Genomic DNA, 23817 nt, shown 5'->3' on the forward strand with positions numbered 1-23817 from the left:
AGAGAGAGAGAGAGAGAGAGAGAGAGAGAGAGAGAAAGACAGAAAGACAGAGAGAGAGAGAGAGCTGACTCAACACTAAGTAAGTCAGCCAGCAGCACTGGGAACACAGCACAGATGGTAGAGGAAGGTTTTCTCTTTCTGTCTTTTATCATATTAATTTCTCCATAGTTGTTTGTATCTTCTTAAGGACTACAAAGACACCAAATATACTCAGTTTAGTCACATTGGCAGACATCAGTCCACATCAGTTATCAACATGCATAAAGTAATGCAGATTGTGCATCTAATGTGAAAAAAACGTGAAAAACAGATCTTATAATATATCTACCACCAGAATATGCAAACAAATATGTCAATCACATTTTAAGAGGATATATTAATTCTACCAAAAACTGATGAATGACTCACAAATATCAATAATGCATGACCTAACCCTAAACCTGCAGATTTCTTGCAAAGTCAGAAAAGACTCATTTCTGATGCATTTTGAGGGACCAAATATTGGCATGCACAAACAAGTCCTACATATAATCACATTATGTTTTTTCCAGTAGATAATATAAAAACTGCCTTTTTGAAGTATAATAAATCAATCCCTACAATACATACAATATAGTATCCTTATAGATAGTGTTTTCCTGCTGAATTACTGCAGTTGTTTTCAATCAATGAGCTACATGTTACTCCTAGTCAATGTACCTGACGTCTGCTGTCAGCCACATCATCCTTGCACACACATGCACACACATGCACACACACACACTGGACTGTCTTGCTATCAGCCAATGAGGCGATTCAAACCATAAATATTTTATCTTGAGCTAATTAAAACGTTGAGCTTAGGAGAAATACCCTAATGTAGTACACAAATATATTAGAGCAAATTTGAATTCTTACATGCATACCATGATCCTTTGGTAACAATATAAAAGCTAAGAGGCAAAACGAGCGACATTCGAAGTCTGCAAATGAAAAGGAAAAATAAGCCTTTTTGTAGTTGAGAGCAGCTTCACGTCCGCATCATGGCATGACCGCTTTCCTCCAGAGGTGTGCATTTAAACAGAGAGTGTGGCCGGGCTCGCTGACCTACCTTCCCCGTGTCCCCTGCAGAAGTTTCCGCTGTGAGTCTGTCCTCTGTCCACCGCAGCGGAGCGGAGAAGAGGCGGCGCCGGCGGGTGACTGAGGAGACTCAACTTCTTCCACTTCCAGCAGCACGGAGCAACAGATTTGTCGACTCACCCACACTTACTTTATTGGACTTCCGGTTGCAGCTTGCAAAATAAAAGTCGGAACTGCAAAGGACATTTGCAGTTTTTGGGTCAAATAATGAGCTGAATTGAGTGTGTATGGTCACACAGCTGGTATAGTTAAATACTTATGTTTATTATAATCCTTATTGTTAATTGCATTACTGCTCTGTACACTTTTTATTTTAGGCAACAAACAAAAGCACTGACCTTGGTTCAGCCGTAGCCCCATGACTTCTCTCCTATATCATCAATGAACTGAAGATATATGTTAACAGCTGCATCATACATCAAACAATTTGGTTTGCATAGTTTTCTTTTTCGCCTGGCACAAGCAATGGCCCATTCCCATTATGGGCCAAGGGAGGAGTCACTGTATGAGAGATTGCAACCCTGAGATGTTTCCTTAATGTTTTAATAACAAAGGAGGGTTTGCATTATATTTTTTGTCAAATGACATTACTTTTCCTTAAACATGTTATTTTATTGTAGGTCCTATGTTAGGTAAAGACATGCTGATAAAGTAAATACAAATTAAAACTCTATGTTGTGTTTCCTAAAATTAGGTTAATACCATGTTTTAGGCTAAGATTGACTGAATTTGTCGTTAATAAGTAAAAGTATAGCCTTTATTCATTTCGATTATTTCAAACTTTTTGAGAGCAGAGAAGTCTACTGGAGCTATAATGTAACCGCGGCCGTGCACAAGGCCTAAAGTTAGCTGTTCTACTGATCAAATTGGCCCTTTATCTCAAATCTATCAAACAACAAAACTCCTCAGATTCAATTAGAAAGACGATACAGTTGGCAGTCAACAAAAAGGATCAAGACAAGGATTTACTCCCAAGAGTATGATATTTATTTATAAATAATCAGACAAATGTAATACATTATAAACAGTACTTCAACCAGTAAAAGCAACAATTTATGAGGAATTCAGCAACAACAATATTATTTAAAATGGTATCCAGCCTAGAAAAACTGACCACACACACACACACACACACACACACACACACACACACACACACACACACACACACACACACACACACACACACACACACACACACACACACACACACACACACACACACACACACACACACACACACACACACACACACACACACACACACACACACACACACACACACACACACACACACACACACACACACACACACACACACACACACACACACACACACACACACACACACACACACACACACACACACACACACACACACACACACACACACACACACACACACACACACGGGCGCTGGATCCCTCGTAAAAGACACAAAACACAACAGTATATCAGCTCATTGGATACAGATTTACACAGATAATGAAAACACTAATACTCTTGGAAGATTAGAAATTGGAACAACAATGTAAACAAAGGCATCAAAAACGAACTACTTTAACAAATCAAAACAGCAGTGGCGGACAATCTTATGTATCTCGGAAAGCGCACCCCCTCACTAACCCACACAGTACCGCTGGTCTTGTTACCGTCACGGACAAAGCTACATTCTGCTGGAGTAAGGTATAAAAGTCAGCAACCAGAGCCTAACAGTGCCACTACCTCGATGATTGTGGAGTCTTACCGGAAACGTCTCGCTCGAACGGGACAGAACTATCAGGTATCAGATGTTTAAATATTGTTTACCAAGTGAATGGAATGCAGAAGTGGGCGGTAGCACAATACTACGGTGGCCAAAAGGTAGTTTACATTTATGGTCGGCTACATTCACATTCTTATAATATTCAATGAAAAAAAACAACCCCAATGATGGCACTAATTCACACTGCATGAACGTTTGCCAACTTTTTTCGGGGTTATCATTTCTCGTAATCCTCTGCTGTGTTTAAAAATAAAAAGTATACACATTCAAACCAAGCGCAGACTCCACTTTTTATTTTCTCAAAACATACATGCCTACTAATGTTTAAGTCATAACCTTTGTATATATTGAAAAGAGTGTAGAGTATATTGTGATTGAAACTGCTGCTTTTAAACGGAGAACTCTTGTTTACAAGAACACTGGTATCAAAAGACTGAATGAACATGCTGCTTTTATTTTGAAGGCACGCATCTTGTCTTCCAGTTTGCTTTAGTGTGTTGATGTCAGGCTTGATTGAGGGGGATCTGCTGATTGGCTGACTGATCTGATACCGAGGAAGCAGCTGCTGCGTCAGGTGAGGGTTTTGTTTGAGGGGCAACTTTAGTATCTCTGATATTTGTACTGTGGTTATTACACAAGTGTTGTGGGTGTACGTGTCATAACGGTTCGTCTGTATTGAAAAGTACAACACACATCACATAGAAATGAAGAAAGATAAAATAATTGTATTGCCACCACTGTGTACATACATTCACATTAACATGAATTAGCAAGACATAAAACAGGAGTACGCTTAGCTAACTGTAAAGACTGCAACATGGGGACGACGGTCCACATTTAAATTGTAAACACAACGTTTCTATTTGATGATTTTGGGTACAATTTATTGCCTTTGGATGGATGCTTACTGTTGTTTCCACTATATATGTAAAGCTATTACAAATTGTAAAAAACATGTTTCCAATATATATTGGCAGATAGTAGGAAGATGACCAACATTTATACAACGCACAAATGAGAGTTGGGGTTGCTGTTTTCCTTTTACTATCAGCGAGAAAGCAAATACATAATAGTTCCAAAAGGTGACAACAAAGATATTTCTTTAATGTTGTGTTAATCAAGCTTGTATATTTTGACACAGCATTCTACCGTCTGAAGTTCAATCAGGATTTAAAGAGCTCCAAACAACAACTTCACAAGTGACAAACGTTATTCACAATCCTATAGATGTATAGTATATGTATAGTATATGTATAGTGTGTGTGTGTGTGTGCGTGTGTGTGTGTGTGTGTGTGTGTGTGTGTGTGTGTGTGTGTGCGCGCGCGCGCGCGCGTCTAACCCCAACTTTTTCACAGCACCTTACTCCACTGTCAGATCAACAGATTCTGTATATCTTTGTCTCTGTTGCAACAACACGCTCTTCTAAGTGGTGAAGCAGGAGAACGTACTGTAAGTATCTTTAATTGTCAATGTTTATCTGATTTAACAACAGCTATGCTTTGTATTGTTGGAATACACATTTTTAAATGAACAAAACCATACATTTTGCACTTAGTATGATTAGGTTAAGACTGGGCTTGGGGAAAAGTTGTGCAATATGTCACCAAAAACGTTTACTTTTTATAATGTAATTCCCTTAAAATCAGTGTTTCTCTTTAATCAGAAATACTTTCCACTAAACATGTATCCATACAACTGTTTATTAGGGGTTTGACTGTGTTAAAAGTTAGTTTTAATACCTTTTATCGTTAGTTTTTTACATAAACACCCTGTAATTTAAATCTAAATTTAGTGTGTAACCTAAATTTGGTATTTATATTCTAATGTTCCTTTTCAATTTAAGCCAAACATCCACAGTGTTTTTCTATATTTCCATATCCTTGTCTGAGTAGTAAAAATGAATAGAAGTGTGTGTGTTACAACGTTTGGCTGAGGCATTGTTGCTTTGGCTTACAGAAGTAGAGATAACATGTGCAAAAATATAAATAGCTGCTTTCTTTGTGCCTTGGAAAAAAATGGGTAAAAGAACTGTGTGTGTGTGTGTGTGTGTGTGTGTGTGTGTGTGTGTGTGTGTGTGTGTGTGTGTGTGTGTGTGTGTGTGTGTGTGTGTGTGTGTGTCTTTTATCGCTTGTTACTTTTCTTGAAATGAGTCGATGTATTTTTGGTGCTGGACTGAAGCATGAAATGTTCCAGCCACGGTCTGACGATATCGGTGTGGGTAGCCAAAAGGTTTATGTACTAAAAAATGTGCTTGTTAATTCTCAATGTCAGTGTGAGAGTGTTTACTGACATTCAATTTATTTCCAGCTGAAACCAAAGTTGACACCAAAGCCTCATTATAATAGGTTTAACTGACAGATGACAGATAATTTCATGTATGATGGTTGGCTGTTGCCTACAAGTTCTCTAATACTGATGTACGTATGGAGTAATGCGTTGAGTAACATAACAACAACCTTACTTCCTGATAGCATAACTCAAATAGTCATGATTTAAAATAACATAAATAGCTCAATAGTTATCACTGGAATGTTTTTGATTGAGTTATCTACAGAATAACAGCCTTTCCGTGTTAAAGAAGCAAATGAAATCACTGACCTCATGGTATTACTCACACGTATGATTCATGAGAATAAATAGTTTAAATGACATTGTAGGAAGGACTTTAAGGTGGACGCTGTTGAGGGCTTTGTGCTTTGTGCTTTCACTCTCTATAAACAGACATAAAGAGTTCAATATTTATCTGACCCCAACTTGATCCTGCAGCTTCAGCGTACCACTGAAGTTTTTTAGATGTTTGGGTGCAATGTTATAATGAAAAGGCGTAGACAATTATATCACGTCAAATGTTTTATTTTCCACAGTGTCATATTTATTTTTACAACATTGAAATATAGCCTTTTAGATTTATGCAAAATATTGTATAACTTAACAAAAATGTTGGCATTGACACAAAACAAACAGAGAAACTTCTAAACAAAAAGACTCCTATTTAATAAAAAAAAAAATCAAGCTCGGAAACTACATTTTCAACAGAAGTAAGTCAGTTATTTGATCATAGGTCAAATCTAAACCGTTTACATTACGAGTGAAGGGCTTCATATGTTTTCAAATATACACATTGTTGTTTAAGTCTGTTTCAGCCAATGCCAATGGCTCTGTGGATGACAGTGTAGGTTTGTCAGTCCATTACATTGGTCCAGAATGATAAATCGCAAATACTGTTAAATTAATTTCTTCAAGCTTACTTTTGTTTGTTGTTTTATGTCTTAATTGAGGCCATAAAGTATAAATGGGAGCGTAACACTCTTTAGGCGTGGACTATAGCACTGCTAGTGTAAAAAAGTGTATAGACTCATTTGGGAAGCAGGGGCACAAGCCAATCCTGAAAGGACTAGAAACGATAAGTTAAGGTAAGAATTTTTGGCCTCTTGAAGTATTATCTATAGTGTTGAATTGAAAGTGTATAACTAAAAATTGTCTATCCACTCAGTTAAGCGGTGCCTCTCAATCACTGGCATAAATAACCTGTACGATAAAAAAAAACACATTCAGTTTCTGTAGACAAAAGCTTGACTAGATGATAACAAGATGGGTTCTGTTTTGTATTTGATAAAATCTACTTTGCGTATGAGGACTTCACTGTGGAAAACCAACAGTCACCTCGTTGAACTGCGACTGACTCACAGGTGGTACTCCACTGCTCACTGTCTGCACACTCTGACACTCTTCATTTGCGAAAGTATTTTTCTCTTTGAATTCGGCTAGTTTCGGTCTTTTAAAGAAGGCTTTCTTTTGAAAAAAGGAGGAAGGATACAACTCAACACTGGTTTCAAGGTCTTCATGTGTCAGCTAGGCACAAATTAGAGGAGAAAAAACATACAAATATAATAAACACGAGTTGAATAAAGAGTTGCCTTCTGAATTAGATTAAAATATTTGTATGTCTTGTTGAAAGTCTGTAAAAGCTCATGTATTACATTCAGTGTGACCAATATTCTTTCCATGCTTTCTAAGGAAAGCATCTTGGTGTGTTATAAATGTCATATTCTCTTTAGTTGGAGTCTATTTAAGTAATATTACTGTCTGTGATTAATATAGGAATAGTGTCACAACTGTAATGCTATACCCTAAGGAAACATCATATAAACAGGTGCAGGTGTAGTTAATGAAGCCTTGTTGTGTGCGTGCGGGTATCTGTGTGTCCACATCGTCGGCTCTAGAGATCTTTGTTGTGGGGGTCTTGTTTCTTGCGGTGGCTTTGTGTTTCTCATCAGTTGTCCATTATGGATGTGGGCAAGAATCACAAGTTTGTAGCCAGGAAGCTGAGGTTTTACTCACTTCCTTCATTACTTTTCACAATTTTAGGTGTTACAAAATGTCTGATCAGGTTCAAGTAAATAAATAAGAATTTATTTCTTAATAATGTGAGCTTTCCATTCATATATACAACATAGATAAAGTACTCAAATTATAAATCAATTATTACTTAAATTAAATCATAAATTAATTTTCTGTAACGGTTGAACTAAATCATTTCAGCACGACAAGCTGTGGTTTTAGCTCTTACTCTTTCCTCTTTCTTCTTTATTATAGTGGGATTTTATAAAATCTCAATCTTTATTCCAAGCACATCTGCGAATTCAAGTTATCTACTTTCTGTGTGGTGTGCCTGACGCATTTTGATCATTGTCAGTTTCATTTTGATCTCCAACAGGCATTTTCCGCCTGCTATCACATTTTTACACTGCAGTCAAAACCTGCTTGACGTTTGTCTTATCTTTAAGTCTTCATGTAACATTTCCCCTAAAGTTTAAAATCCAATTTTATATTTCATTCATAACATTGTAGTTGTTTTCAATATGTAGTGAGGGGGATTTCCTAAATAAAGTCTCCTCTTATTAAGGAAAACTTTCAAATTCGAGTTTCCAAAGCAGAATGATCTCAAAGCAAAAAGCACCTGTTCAACGGAAGAACAAGATGCTGGAGAAAAGAGGCTGTGAGGGCGGACTGCAGCTTCCTGTTGTGGCTTTGTCACCAGTTTGTTACTGTGAAAGCTCCATGCAGCCATAATGTGTGGGTGCTTAATGCTAAATATCACGTCAGTGTAAAGTTGGCTGTACTGAAAAAACTAACTTTTTCTTGGTGTGTCAGAGAAGAGAAGGAGTAGAGGTGAAACTAATATGATTAATGCTTGCTAAATGTTGATTTTGTAAACTGTAATTTCACGACTGGTTTGTAATTTGGTATATGAGAATTAAAAAATGTTTTAGCAGGCATTGGAGGGAACACGGGTGCTTAAAGGTGGAAAGGTCAGAGATCAAACGCTTTTAGCCTTTTAAATGCAATTTTTGCCTTTCTTTCTCTCTTTAGTTAATATCCACCAACCGGAACTCAAAGCCAAATTCCAGTTCTTCTCTCACAGCTCGCACCATGTCCATCGACCAAGCAGCCGAGCTCCCTTTCTACTACGGCAGCATCAGTCGCTCGGATGCGGAGCAGCACCTGAAGCTGGCGGGGATGGTCGATGGGATGTTCCTGCTGCGACAGTGTCTTCGCAGTCTTGGAGGCTATGTTCTGTCTGTTGTGTTTAACCTGGAGTTTAATCATTACTCTATAGACAAGCAGCTTAATGGGACCTACTGCATCACAGGGGGGAAGCCTCACTGTGGGCCAGCAGAGCTCTGTGAATTTTACAGCAAAGACCCTGAAGGGCTGGTGTGCATCCTGAGGAAACCCTGTCTGCGCTCCCCGGACACACCGATACGTCCCGGCGTGTTCGACACCATGAGAGAAAATATGATGAGGGAGTACGTAAAGCAGACCTGGAATTTGGAGGTGAGGCTGCTCTTCATCATTTAGAAGTTTTATAAAAGTGAAATGAATTCCTATTTTTCAAATAGTTAAAATAAGTTGTTCAGTAATCAACTAGGTTAACAGAGGAGATACATTTACAAATTAAGGTTCCAATGCAACTAATTAGTTTTATTCAAGTACCAATTTACATTTTTTGAAATGCTTGCAATCTTTTTCAAATATTTATATTACTTACTTGTTTGTTTTTATGTTACTGTATATCATAAAACTCAACAAAAGCCTTTACAATACAAACAGGATTAAGGGTTAGCAATTATTCAAAACATAAAATAGTCACCATTTTAGAGTGTCTTTGTTTATTGCATTTGAGGTCTGGCCATCTGTAGTAGGATTTCAATCTGAAGTCCTGCAGTTTTATGATTTGTCTCCTGCTGCAGACATTCACACACTGACAACCAGTAGCACTGGTGGGCTTCTGCTTAACAGCCAAACTGGCTCCAGATGTCTGCCGACCCCCCTGCAGGGACAAAAAGGAGACAATCATAAGCCTCTGTCTGCAATAGATGCAACTAATGTTAGAAGTTGTGAAAAGTAACGAAGTGTTTTAGCAAATTAGCAAATCACATAAAAAACATATAAAAGTCGAACATATTACATATATTTAAGTAACGTTTTGCTACAAAAAAATATAAATGCATAACGTGATGTGCACCTCTTTAAGAGTTTATATTAAAATATATTTCAGTGGGTTTTCAGGGGTCCAGAGGCAAAAATATTTTACAGACATCGCTGAATGAATGTATGTATTTAGGAATACCATTTGGAATAACTGACAGAGTAACTATACTCTTAATCAATGTGTGAATTCTGTCTGTTTTTCTGCTCAGGGAGAAGCGATGGAGCAGGCCATCATCAGTCAAGCTCCTCAGCTGGAGAAACTGATCGCCACCACGGCCCACGAGAAGATGCCCTGGTACCACGGTAAAATCAACCGGCAGGAAGGAGAGAGGCGACTTTACTCTGGTGGACAACCCGACGGCAAGTTTCTGTAAGTTGCTCAAGGTGATGTTTCTTTTCTTTATCAGCTAAAGGTCAAAGACAACAATGGTGTTTTTAAAGCAACTCTGTTTTTTTGTTTCTCAGAGTGAGAGAAAAAGAGCAGCCAAGTACTTTTGCTCTCTCCATGGTGTACGGAAAAACAGTGTATCACTACCAGATACTCCAAGACAAGTCAGGGAAATACTCCATGCCAGAGGGAACAAAGTTTGACACAATCTGGCAGGTCTGACCTCCATAATACTCTTCTCTTCTTTCATTATCTATTGATTAGGTAGAAGCCGATGGTGTTTGTGCTGATGTTTTGTTTAAAATATAATGTTTTCTTAATCTCTCTAGCTGGTTGAATACCAGAAGATGAAAGCTGATGGCCTGATGACTATTCTCAGGGAGGCGTGCCTGAATGGCAAAACTGCTGAAAGTACTGAACATCTTATTCACGTTTCACAGTCCTGTTAACATTTTGTAATGGCTGCAAAACCGTAACCATAATCCTAACTGCGTTCCCAGTTCATGATTGTGGGTTATTTGTAACATTTAACCTTGATGATCATTACACTTAATACTGAAACTAATGATATATATATATATTTTTTTTTTCTCTTAACAACCTTTCAGAGACTCCCAGTATTCCTCGAATAGTAAGTACTGAGTACATCCTGCACTGTTTAAGTCAGCATGTTATTCTTTCTCTGAGATTAATTTGAATGTCACTTTTTCAGAGGCGTGCTCCAGCAAATGGATACACACCGCCACCTAATGGTCAGTCACCGGAAGTACAACCTACTCATACCACAGTTAAATGCTCAGTGATATGTGCTTGCAGCAAAGTTACTTTTCTTTAAGTCGATTTTAGGGACAATGTTTTAACCGACACCAAACACCACGGAATTTATCATCTAAGCTTGTTTCTAATCTCTCCCTATGTTCAAATACATAAAACTGAACAAAATAATAAAATAACAATACATTTTATTTCGGGGACCTTCACGACACCCAAGGATGTTTTGCAATTCAAGTACTTAAATAAAATGGCTAAAATCACAAACAATCAAAAGTGAAAAATGTATTAAGATTTTAATTTTGAAAAAACAACAATAGAAAAAGCTAAAGATTATCTATAGTACAAGGGCTACTATTAAAACACATTTAAAGGGGTATAATCAGAAAAATGTACTTAAATGACTTACTGTAATGAAGTGGCCTAAAGCTGTACAAAAACACTTACTCATCACTGCCTACAAGAATTTAACAGTAACTGCAGCTCTATTTCAAAACTTCACAGAACCACACACTATCTTTTTAAAGCAATGTTTTGAAGAAAACAAAAGACTGCTAGTGTCCTATCATCAGGTTATTAGCATGTACAGCATAAAACCATAAGAAATTGTGTTTCAACCCTATATGGTCTGCACCCTCACAGCACCCGATCTGGCCACCACTGTGCCTGTAGACCGCGAAGTGCTGCCGATGGACTGCGGGGGATTTAATCCGTACCACAACCCAAATGAAGTGAAGAGGTTCAACATCCAGAGGAATCAGCTGCTGATCGATGAAGTGGAGCTCGGCTCAGGGAACTTTGGCTGCGTCAAGAAAGGAGTCCTCAAGACTGATTCGTGAGGACTGGAACATTGTATAACAAAACCAAGTTGACTCTTAAACCCAGAAGTGGTTTCCGAGCAGTTTACTGCACCATCTCTTGAGGTAATCCACAATGTTTTGCTGTTTGTTTTCTCTCAGGGGCCAGCTTGATGTGGCCATCAAAGTGCTAAAGAGTGACAATGAGAAGCTGGTGAGGGAGGAGATGATGAGGGAGGCAGAGATCATGCACCAGCTCAACAACCCCTTCATCGTCCGCATGCTGGGTCTGTGCAACGCGGAGAATCTGATGCTGGTCATGGAGATGGCCTCTGCTGGGCCTCTCAACAAGTTTCTTTCCTCAAATAAGTAAGTTAAACTTTAAAAGATAAGGATCAGAATTGGTACAGTTGGTCCTCTCACGTTGTCATTCTTAGTAGGGCTACTAGTAAAGTATTTTTAAATAAATATGTAAAAATAACAATTCTTCAACGGGTTTTTTTTCATGTTACCACTTAATGGTGTCAACATGTACTTTTTGTGGGCTTTAGTTAAAGTTATTATACGTTTAAAGAGTGATTTCTACTTCTCAAAGGGTTGCATTTAAAGGATGGTGGTAAAAGTACCCCATGGTTAGAATAAAGTGTCATACAAGCCCATCAATCCTCAGACCTTTGATTTGGATAAGGACAAAACAAGATTCTAATAGAGGAAAAAAATGGAATGAATATTCTTCATCATCTCCTGATTTTGTGACAATCAGTGTTTTTGTCCCCACAGGGACACAGTAACCGTGGAGAACATTGTGAACCTAATGCACCAGGTGTCGATGGGAATGAAGTATCTGGAGGAGAAAAACTTTGTGCACAGAGACTTAGCAGCTCGTAATGTCCTGCTGGTCAACAAAAAGTTCGCCAAAATCAGTGACTTTGGGCTCTCCAAGGCCATTGGAGCAGATGAAAACTATTACAGGGTACATATATTGTCAGATGTTACAGAGTTTCTTGACAATGAAGACATAAAACACAACAATAAAACACACAGTCCCATTTAAATAACCTGGCAAGCATAAAAACAAAAGTGTGATAACAACCGAAAACTATGAGTGATTATACTGCACTTTATTCTCAAAGTCAATAGCAAAGCATAGCATAAATCAATAAAGAATAAAAATCAATCACAAAATAATACGAGATTAAAAAAAAAGAAAAACATGAAATAATAATAATACCAAGTGAAATTATAATGGCCTGTGTTGGACTTACAGATACATTTTTATATATCTTTAATCATTTAGAAAAGTAATTATTAGCATATGTTATTTTTATATGTATTGGATATTTCTCCTGCTCTGGTAACAATGGTAAATGTAATCAAATGTTGCGGAAGTAAAAATCACCCAAAAAATGTAAGTTGAGAAAAGTTGCATGCCAAAATGTAAATGATCAAATCTTGCAGCATTTTGTGTCCATTTTTCAGACTTAAAGTCCTTCACACATTGTAATCTACTATTAGCAATACTGATGCAGGCTGCCTCTCATTTACATGCTGCTTTTTGTCATACATGTTGTGTTGTTCAGGCTCGTACTGCAGGTAAATGGCCTTTGAAGTGGTACGCTCCAGAATGCATAAGCTTCCGCAAATTCTCCAGTAAAAGTGATGTGTGGAGTTTTGGTGTGACCATGTGGGAGGCCTTTTCCTTCGGAGGGAAACCTTACAAGGTACCAGAGCACAATCAAAGTCCTGTACCAATCACAGTACATATTAAAGTGAATTACAACTTTTTCTGTGTCACAATTATGTATAGAAAATGAAAGGCCCAGAGGTGATGCGCTTCATTGAAAGTGAAGGCCGCATGGAGTGTCCGGCAGTGTGTCCAGAGCGAATGTATACAGTGATGAAAGAATGCTGGACATACAAGTAAGAAAGTGATCATCTGATGCCTTTGCAACTTTACTTGTTACATGTGCAATACATACACATAAGAACACAATTCAGTCACACAAAGCCATCAACTCACATACAACAATTAATCCTTGTTATTATAGAAATACCCTTGTCCTAGAACTACTATGGATTAATCTAAAATGTCCACTTCCACTGTGTTAATTGCTTCAATCAAAATCAGTCTTTTAAGTTGTATTGTTTTCTGTAAACTAAAAGTTTGGGGATGTTTGAATCACACACGTCAGTGCTCCATTATACAGCAGTTATGAACAGTGAAAGTAGCATGTATTTTTGCTATAGGGCAAAGATTTTTTTTAAATACCTCAATGTAATGGAATATATAAACAACTTTAATTGTCAAGTCAGGGCTCTGCAACAAAAGCCTGATCAAATTGGAGCAGATCTTTAAAGAGTGAAGATGAACAGTCATGCACTACAGCAGCTAGTCAGATATTGTGTTATTATCAAGTCTAAAGCATGACTGCTGGGGCTGAAGGAAAGTACTTTCCTCACTCAGAACTAAAGACAATGGACCATGTCATGTGTTGTATTTGACATTCGTTCAGCGTCAGACGGTAATGTGACCTCATCTGGTTGCATTGCCTCCCTCTAATCACAACCTTTCAAACATCTGCTCCTGTCTTCCGTCTCTCCCCAGGCACGAGGACCGTCCTGACTTCAAGAAGGTTGAGGAGTCCATGAGGTCTTACCATTACTCCATATCGAACAAGGCCAAGCCTGAGGGAGCTGCAGCCGCTGCCGAGCCTATCAAGTAGACAGAAACAAGGCACATTCTGTCCCCATGCTGCACAAAGCATCCTTTCAGCTGGCCATTAGAGAACCCAAACAAAGAGCTTTTTATGAACAGTGCACACTGACCAGCTTCAACTACAGTACCAATACAGTTAAACAGGCCTTGATGATAATAAATGTGCATTGTAAATTGGACTTCAGTAGGTCGACCACGTAAGAAGGATCTGTGTCTCTCTGTCTGTCTGTCATGATTTGAATGTTAAGTTTTTACATCTTTGCATTGTTGAACAATTTCATTTTATATTGTGGTATTTTGGAGTATAATGGGAGTATATAGTGCTTATGCAATTGGTTTTTCACAGTATCTTTTTTATGCCAAATAATGTAGAAGATACTGATAGAACTGTACACTTTAATATGGTTCTTTTAACATTCCTGTGAAGTCAATGATTACTTCTGTTAACCTGTTACACAGGTTTAAACGTGGAGTTTATAATCAGATTGACCTACATGCACTTTTGTTTTTTAGATATCATGAAGTAAAAACAATAGAACACATAACAGTGTAACTATATAATCATTGATTACTCTTTCTGCTGACTTACACAGGGATGTCCCACGTGTTTCAACCTATAGCAGACATATATGGGAATAAAGTATTTGAAACATGCCTTGTACACATGTGCAAAGCTCTTCATCTGCATTGGAAAAATCGTTTTTTAGAATTGTATAGAGAAACATAGCAGTTGTATGATGATTTATATAGTATCCTTCAAAGTAAATAAATAATAAATATAAATAAAAGGGACATTAGGATTATGTGTTGAAATACATATTCATCTTGAACCATTTAAACTAATTTAAATCAGAGTTTACTGTGTTTTTCCTCTCAATAATCCAAACATGATGTATTATGGTTTATTATGACTGTGTTCTCTGCCCCTTAAGCTGCCAGGCAACAACTGAAGGGCACGCAACACAGGAAGTTAAGGGATTACTCTTCAAAATAATGGCGAAATGTTTTGAAGGATAACTTTAGGCCTACACTTGGCATGTTGCATTCAAGGGCTGTATCGATTGAGATCGCCTTTTCTTCAATTACTAAACATTGAACACAAAAATTGAAAGATGATCTTTTACAAGTTTAAGCATTTAGAATGTACTTGAGTTATAATAAACTATTGTACTAGATGCAATGTTTTCAAGAACCATTATTAACATAAAAGTAAGGAAATATACAAATATGGTGGTAGGACATCCTAAATGCCTAAAATAAATAATATACTCACTTAAAACCCAAACTATTCGTAGAATAAATGCTCAATTAAGGTGTATTTTTGATATTAAAATAAGTTGTTATTTTTATATTAAGGATCTGTTTTTTCTCTTAAACAAGGATTTTGCAGTTAACTTATGCCATGCAACCATGCCTGTTGTGCTATCCTTATTTCATCATAATAAATAAATGTGTTCGGTCTTTCTTAACGTCAGATGTTGTAAGGGTAGATTTCTACAATAAAGAGATGCCAACAAAATGACATTGTTCAAACGGTTACGTTGTTTTGAAGGTCCTGTCCGGAAGTAGCCACCGACGGATTTAACTCGACACTGGTGTACTTTTCGTTTGGTAGGGAGGAGTCAGACATTAGTTTCTTTATTGAAGTGAGATGTTTATTGAATTAGGAGTAATTATTCATCATGTATCACGTATCAATAATGTAGGTCGTGGATGCTGTATATTTAAAACTATTGATCGGTAACAAGATAATCTTCTATAAGAAAAGATCGAAGCAAAGTGAGCGGAACAGGAAGGCGGAACAAGTAAGTTCGTGAAAGTGGTGTTTCAACTATGCGATTTCGTCACCGTTTCATCGTCCGTCTAATATAATACATGCTTCCATACGGTTTTTATTCACATGGGATGTTACTTTAATATGAAGGATGTGGGGTTTGTCTTGTTTACGTGTGTAGCTGCTTTAGAAAGCAACAAGTCAGCCCGAGTTAGCATGTCGCGTCACGAATAAACTTCGTTCAGTCGTCATGTGCCCTGCTGTTTAATCTGTTGTATCCTTGAAAGTGTGCTTAAAACGATTTAAAATCCGTATCATTGTGAAGATGACGGTGCTGTTTTTAGATCGATGTATGAATACAGCTAGTAATGCTGTGTTATATTGGTAGTAGACGATGTGACTTGGTTTTATTGTCATTCCGTAGATTCTTGGTTTTTCACGGCGGAATTAGTGGATGAAATAGGAAATGACTCATGGCCACTTCAGGCCGATGTTTCATCTTTAATGCAAGCTGCTGCCACTGTTGAGACTTCAGGTCTACCTGAAATGTTCAGGTTGCCATTACTGTATTTTGCTTCATCACTTCTTCACAGGGTTGTGCTTAGATAAAATCATAATGAAGTAAAAACTCAGGCATTTCGTGATAATCATTGGCTTTTCACATTTATTTATGTTTTTGTAGGATACAAAAAAGGTTAAAAAGGTTGATATAACCTCCACCTTTCTTGACAACACTTAAGATTTATATATATATTTTTTTAAAGGTGTGTGCGTGTTTTATACTTTGCTGTATCTCTGCAAGCAACTCTAGGCCCAAGACAATGCAATAACTGGAACACAGATGCTATTGTTATGTAAAGCCAGCTCTGGTGTATTACATTTTTAATAATCATGGGTAATGTAGGTATAAGTATTTATATAATTTGAAAATAATTTAGGTCTTTTTAAAAAGCATGAATGCCACATGTATAACAATATTCAGGTTTCTCACTTGTGAGGATTTGCTGCTTGTGTTCAGGTTCTTTGACTCTTTGGAATTGTGTTGGACAGTTCTCTCTCTTTTCTCTGACATCTGATATGACAAATGATAAACTTATTATTACTAAGAAAAAAAAATGTTGAGTTATCAATAATGACAACAGTTGAAGATGCACCTATAAATTGGAATAGTTTTGTGATTCATGAGGAATAGGTGATATATCATATATCCTCATATCATGCTTGATAGAAAGTATGTATACAAGTGAAAATATACTTCTATTAATACAACTTTGTTCCTTTCTTTCTTTCTCTTCCCTTCTTTTTGTCATACGCAGGATCACAGTCGAAAAACAAATACCAGAAGACAGTTGATAACACAAACTGTTCATTGGTTGTTTAAACAACCTTTTAACTTTCCAATTTAACAGTAAATAACACACACAAAACATTCAAACAAATCGCCTGGCACTGCCTCACTCAACCATGTCCATGGCTCTTAAACAAGTCTTCAACAAAGACAGGACATTCCGGCCCAAGCGCAAGTTTGAGCCCGGGACGCAGCGCTTCGATCTGCACAAGAAGGCCCAGGCATCTCTGAATGCAGGGCTGGACCTGAAGATGGCCGTGCAGCTGCCCCACGGCGAGGACCTCAACGACTGGGTCGCCGTCCACGTGGTGGACTTCTTCAACCGTATTAACCTCATCTACGGCACCATCAGCGACTCCTGCACCGATCAAACGTGCCCCGTCATGTCAGGTGGGCCCAGGTACGAATACCGCTGGCAGGACGAGCACAAATATAAGAAACCGACAGCCCTGTCGGCCCCCAAATACATGAGTCTGCTCATGGATTGGATTGAGGTACAAATCAACAATGAGAACATCTTCCCCACCAATGTCGGTAAGTGTTGAGATTATGGTGTTAAGACTTTAGTGTCATAAACTCTTTATCCTGAGATCCAGAATTAGGTCACAGACTTTTGTTTTTTTGCGTGTCCTATGAAAGAGTAAAAATGTATCTTAACTGTCAACATTCAACAAGGCTGCTGTGAAGAATCTTAGACTATTGGTTCAAACCACTATTACTCACATCAATTAAATCAACTACATTAGGCTATTTCAATTCCTATTCTGGTCCACAGATAATGATCAGTGCCCAGACAGAATTACACAGTTTTCAAAGTGATTTACAATAGTAAAGCCCCTAGTGATGTTTGATAAATAAGGATTCAGGTTCTCACAGTTTTGTAACCCAGTGGTCCCCAACCATGGTGTCGGGACCCCCGCAATGGATGGCAGGATACATATGAAGGGTCAGAAAACAACAGAAGAGGAAAATGGAGCATATTTATGCCACACAAAGTTATATTACTTTATAAGATTTCCCTCTAATTTATACTTTTGTCCTGTAAAGTAAATAAAAAATGTAGATTGTGGGGGACTTTGTGATTACTCACTTGGTCATAACTGGTAGACCTACTGTCTGCAACAGATGATAAAGGGTTACAAGTAGAGATAGTCTGTTTTTAAAGAGGTTCATGAACCTGTAGAGAGCAAATATTATGTTGTGTTTCCACTGGATGGTACGTCTTTGCTAGACTAGACTTCAATCTCTTTTGTACCAGGTGCTGTTCTCTATTTATTTTTTTCCACTCCACAGTACCTTCTCAGTGTAGGAAGGATTGTTAACTCATCCACATAACAAAGCCGTGTGAAACTGACGTGACGTCATCTTCAACACAACACTCGCTGATTCATTTTTGCAACCAAACAACGTCTTTCACACTGTAGAGTTGCAGGTTGATATTTAAATACAAATCTGGGACGAAAGATACAACATTTTAGTTACTAATATTGATGGCAGTTTTGTTATTTAAAAATGCCAGGTCATAAGCGAAAGAATAAAAAGTAAAACATTGTTTAGTATTTCTTTCAATTGAATAATCATGCCAGCACTAGTCATAGTAAATAATAATAAACATGTAATGAAGGCAATGGAAAGTTTAAATGAGGTACAGATACAATTCTGCAGAGGTGAAGGCATTTAACAATCTGATAACCAAAATATGTATTAGATTAAATCTGGGAGGCCACATTTATTACGTTACCCACAGTGTTACACATTGCAAACATGACTTGTAAACCTTCTGCTGCCGTGGCATTGACGGTGTCTCATTCTGTAGCTTTGTGCATACCCTTTGCTGTGGCGCCCCATCTGACGCAGAAACATCCAAGCAATGGATTCAAATATGGGTCACACAATATACACGAGGCTATAATTAGATGACTTCTGACTAATTTGTCCTTTGGAACAGATTCCTGAAATATTATTGAATTAGTCAAAGCAATACGGCATACCAAATGAATAACTTGGTGAGATCAGAGGCTTATCACTCAGACTAAGATGCGTTGATTTTCCGTTTACATATGTGGTGATACTGTGTGGGCCCTTCCGCATGCTGGTATCATACCTAAAGAATTCCATAGGACAAAGAAACATACTGAAAAGTTAAACTCTTCTGAATAAAATATTCTGTTACCATTGCATTAAACACATCGGGATTTCGAATGTATTCCTCTGTGAAGCAAATGTCGAAAGGTAATGCTGGATTGACATCAGTGTTGTCTCGTCTCTATCTGTCTGACCCACAGGTACTCCCTTCCCTAAGACCTTCATGCAGGTGGCTAAGAAGATTTTGTCTCGTCTGTTCCGGGTGTTTGTTCACGTCTACATCCACCACTTTGACCGTGTGAGCCAGATGGGGGCCGAGGCTCATGTCAATACCTGCTATAAGCATTTCTATTACTTTGTCACTGAGTTCAACCTCACAGATCACAAAGAGCTGGAGCCTCTGGTGAGTGATGGAGCTGGCACAAAAAGTAGATCAGGTTTAAAATATTGATTTAAAAAAACCTCATTGTTGATGTAAAGTTTGTATTTGAAGAAGTAAGTAAGTAATCAGAATCACTTGTATTTTGTGTTAAATAATTGCAACCAAGATACTTACTACCTAACTGTGCATTTTACAGTAGATAAATAAACTTAAATAAAAAGTAAATAGTGGGGATTAACAAAATGAGATCATTTCTTCTTGTTAAAATGTTAAGATTTAAAATATCAAAACAAAATGTGCTTGCACACCATGCATGAATATACAATAGCCTGGTATGACTCACATTTATCAGCAACTTGCCCGAGACAATCATTTGTTAAACAGGATGCATGGTGATCTGCATGTAAGCAGCAAAACTAATAAGGTCCCTTATGTCAAACAGGACCCTGGCTTTGGACCTTTTGTTGCAAGTATAATAAACAGTGGAATTCAATAAAAAAAATTATATGTTTGTTCCCAAATCGAGCAACTTAGATTTATTTTTAAAGGATCTCTATAAATCATATTTTAACCAAATGTTTTTGTTGAATTTCTTGAATCAATCATAGATTACTATACTGCCCCAATTTATGTGATAATGGGATTGATTGTGTGCTGATTGTTTATTGATTGCGTCTGATGCCTCCACCATTTGTGGGAGTCTCTTAGTTCTGTGTGTGTTGGGCATGAGTTGAACTGTAACAAAGGCCCGTGTGACCAAAAGCTTACGACAATAAGCTGGATGTTTGCGATGGAGATTAGCAGGGCCGCACGCATGGTTTGAAGCTTCATTCATAACGTTGACATTCAAATTATAAATCAACATCAGAATGCTGCGCAACTTTTTTCTTTGCATTTTCTTTTCATTCTGTTTTTAGTATTTTTCTGTTCGTAGAATTTGATTCCTGTGGTGGCTGCTTAGGACTTTTTCCACCTTGTGTGATCCAAACATTTCCAATATCCCAAAATTTCAAACATCTTTTTATCTATATCCATATTTGTTTGTGTTTAGCTTTTCATAATTGTTCCAGGGACCCAAAAAAAAACGTTTGCTGTATTGTTTGCCGCACGCAAAGGGGGGCAGTTTCACAATCTAACAGCAACATTTTTAACAACAGGTTAAATTATATGACAACACACATTCAAAGCTTCATTTGATACCCTCAAAAGAAGCATTAGAGTAAATAAAACGACTCTTAGCACATCCCTAGAGATTAGTCTGCAGATATTTTTATCTTTATTATTTGATATACCTAGCAACGTGTTATATTGTGGTGATGTGCTGTAGCTTCTCTAAGCCCCTACAATACTATATCTCAATATGTTGCTTTGCTTTCTATATTTGTTGCTTTTATTCAAATATTATCTTCTCTACATAAGCTTAAAGTTATATATAAATAACATGCTTATTGCATCCTAATGTCTGGTAACATCTCAAGGGGTTTTTCCTGTATTTTCTAACTGGGTGTTCTGTGTGTCTCATTTCTGCAGAAAGAGATGACTTCCCGGATGTGTCACTAAAGGGAGACAACTGATCGGATGACAAACGCCGGACAAACTCATCCGTCCATCAAGAAGACTGCAGAACTAAAAGAACAAACAAATTAGAAAAGAGTCTATTTTTATATTTAAGTACTGTAATCTATTTTAGCCACATACTGTAGGTTTTAAGCTTGTGAGATGAGGCGTTCTGTTCTTTTTAAAAAAGTTTTCAAACATTTTATCAGAGCAAAGTATTAAGAGGTGTATGTTTGTTTCGATGTTTTGTATTTTATTTGAATCTCAATCATTCCAGGATGCTCTTGTCTATTTGTCTGTAAAACAATCTAAAATTAGATTTCTTACTGTACTATATAAAATCACTATGTTGTTACATCAAAATGATTATGTACTCTGTTATAAATTGAATTTGATAATCAGTATTTAAATTTACACTGACTGACATTTGTTTCTGAAGCTTATAGTGCTGGGCTCCGACCTAAACAAATCTATTTAATTGCTATTTTAGTCCCAGGTTTAGTCAGTTTAATCCCTCACATCTGAACAATCAATGTAGTAATTTTGTATTTTCTCTGGCAAAGAGTATAATGTACAAATGTTACAATGAGTAAAACACATTTTTCTTTCTGAGAGTGGTTATACAAACATGAAGTTCTACACATAACTAAAAAAACAAACAATACAGTATTGGTCTACTGGTGACTCACACATCAAGTCTGATTCATTGCACACTTTCGGCCTCGGGCCGCCAGGCAGGTTCTCAGATGACCAACCTGCAGGTGTTGGTTGCAGCTGAAGGTCACACAAGACTCAAACCTCTGTGCCATAACTGTTGGCAGCACTCTTGTAAAAGACTAAATATAAAACTGTCCACTGGGTGGCATCAGACACCAAAATGGTAAATAGTGAGAAAATAACTAATCCTACAGTTTAATGTAGAAGGCTTTATGCAATCTGCCCAATGTCCCAGTTATTGTCATGAAAAGGAAATTGCGGTCTTTCTGGACCTGACTGGAGTAAATGATTGGATAAAGCTGGTTATGCAAGCAACATACCAGATTGTGCTGAGCAGAATACATAGAGAGTTTGTTTTGAGTGAGGCCAGCTCTGCATGATCGGGTCAACAATGGTCATGAATAAGCTTGTTGGTCTGGTTTAGAAGTTAACAGTCATAAAGGTTTGGATCATGTGAACAATGAGGAGCAATTATTCACACAGGAAACACCTCACAAATAACACAATTACAAAATACAATTGAAGGAGCCATAAAGAAGTAAAGCAAAACGAAATGGAGCCAAGTATGGTGATTTAAAAAAATAATAATTGGGTAATATGAAGTAAAAAAGGTATGAAATAGTAGTGAATTACCAAAAAAGTTACTAAAACGAATTAAAAGTATTAAATTAGTAAATTAAAACTATTAAAAGTATTAAATTAGTAAATTAAAACTATTAAAAGTATATTCAATGCTAGGATATATTATTTATATTTTCCCCTTCTTCATTCACGCTTTATTATTAATAAACATGATGTAATTTTCCTTCCATTACCATAAACCACTGTAATGTGACCTGGTTGCCTGCTGAAACCTGATCCTCTTACAGGATTGTACCCTCCTCTCAGCAGAGTCATTTCCTCCCTGACTCTCCACTGTACTCTCGCAGCATGTGTTACGTCTGTACCCGCCTTTTGCTCTTCGATCCCTCTGCTATGTTTTTCCCTTCTGGAATGTACCAGACTGCCCCTGAAGGGGTTGCAAGACGAAGGAAAGTACTGGAAAGAAGCCAAGAAAAGGGGGAAGGAGCTCAGGCTACAGCCAATCAGAATGGAGCATGTCCAGCTCTGTCAGTGTGTATAGAGCTTTGTTTTGATGATACAGTGTGATTATTTGCACAGAGTAAAGGGTTTGGGAGATAATGTGACTCGGCAAATGTTCGAGCACACACCCTAACCGTTTTCTGGCTTGTGAGTTGTTCACCCCGAGCAAAACTGTAGGTAGTTTAGCAAGGAAAATTATAACATTAAGGGGATTTTAACGCTGAGGAGGATCGACACAAGCACTAGTATGAAAATAAATTATTTAAAAGGGGGGAACAGAAGATAATTATCTGAATTGATGCAACCTAAACCAATGCTCTGTTTTAATAACTGTTAATCAAATTATTTTTAAGGCAGAAACCTTTAGTTTATGCAAGTTTCTAATACTCTTTCACTGTGATTAAACAGGCCAAACAATAAATTAAGGAAACGAAGTGCAGAAACGGACCCTAAAAGAAATAATTGGTTGCATCCCTGACCCCTCACAATGGAAGCCAATCTTCCCATAGAAGATATTAAAATGTCACATGATTACATAACCAACATTTCCATGTCTATGTTGTCTTAAACCACTAGAAGAGCGAAGGCGTGATGACCTATAACATGCACACATAAGACATTCATACATTAAAAATAGTGACAAAAACACTGCAGCCCAGCCCCATAACATTATTGAAATAACATTTGAGCTGTTGCTGACAAGTTTCAGATTGTATTTGTTGATGCATTACCCAATCTGCATGGAGATTCTAAGAATTTAAAACATGACTGACTTGAAAATGCTGTGTTATGTTACGTAACAAGAGCACAGTCTGGAGAA

General features: G+C 37.4%; 3 protein-coding genes across 6 annotated transcripts in view; 2 read left to right on the forward strand and 1 right to left on the reverse strand.

Annotated features, from left to right (window-relative positions):
* Nucleotides 1-1187, reverse strand: part of adamts10 (ADAM metallopeptidase with thrombospondin type 1 motif, 10) — a 39421-nt gene extending 38234 nt beyond the window's left edge. For all 3 annotated transcript variants that reach the window (XR_010166410.1, XM_063890942.1, XM_063890941.1), the window contains exon 1: nucleotides 1091-1187. The gene's annotated coding sequence lies outside the window, so the exon portion shown is untranslated. The remainder of the gene's footprint in view (nucleotides 1-1090) is intronic.
* Nucleotides 1188-4167: 2980 nt separating this feature from the next.
* On the forward strand, nucleotides 4168-15402 carry LOC134869337 (tyrosine-protein kinase ZAP-70). Of its 2 annotated transcripts, none has more exons than XM_063890881.1 (13): nucleotides 4168-4333; nucleotides 8258-8722; nucleotides 9589-9749; nucleotides 9845-9983; nucleotides 10097-10178; nucleotides 10376-10398; nucleotides 10480-10519; nucleotides 11181-11373; nucleotides 11498-11704; nucleotides 12116-12308; nucleotides 12916-13056; nucleotides 13143-13255; nucleotides 13941-15402. In XM_063890881.1, exons 2-13 carry the CDS (start codon nucleotides 8318-8320, stop codon nucleotides 14056-14058), a joined length of 1815 nt encoding a protein of 604 aa, XP_063746951.1. In that variant the 5' UTR covers nucleotides 4168-4333; nucleotides 8258-8317; the 3' UTR covers nucleotides 14059-15402. The 2 variants fall into 2 exon arrangements, with proteins under 2 accessions (XP_063746951.1, XP_063746952.1); XM_063890882.1 differs by lacking the exon at nucleotides 4168-4333 and adding an exon at nucleotides 7068-8056.
* A 205-nt stretch (nucleotides 15403-15607) lies between these two features.
* Nucleotides 15608-21887, forward strand: mob3a (MOB kinase activator 3A). Its single transcript, XM_063890883.1, has 4 exons — nucleotides 15608-15856; nucleotides 17142-17707; nucleotides 19459-19661; nucleotides 21171-21887. Exons 2-4 carry the CDS (start codon nucleotides 17290-17292, stop codon nucleotides 21198-21200), a joined length of 651 nt encoding a protein of 216 aa, XP_063746953.1. The 5' UTR covers nucleotides 15608-15856; nucleotides 17142-17289; the 3' UTR covers nucleotides 21201-21887.
* The last annotated feature ends 1930 nt before the right edge of the window (nucleotides 21888-23817 follow it).

Source organism: Eleginops maclovinus, chromosome 9 (assembly GCF_036324505.1).
Source record: "Eleginops maclovinus isolate JMC-PN-2008 ecotype Puerto Natales chromosome 9, JC_Emac_rtc_rv5, whole genome shotgun sequence".
In the NCBI taxonomy this organism is placed as follows: Eukaryota; Metazoa; Chordata; class Actinopteri; order Perciformes; family Eleginopidae; genus Eleginops; species Eleginops maclovinus.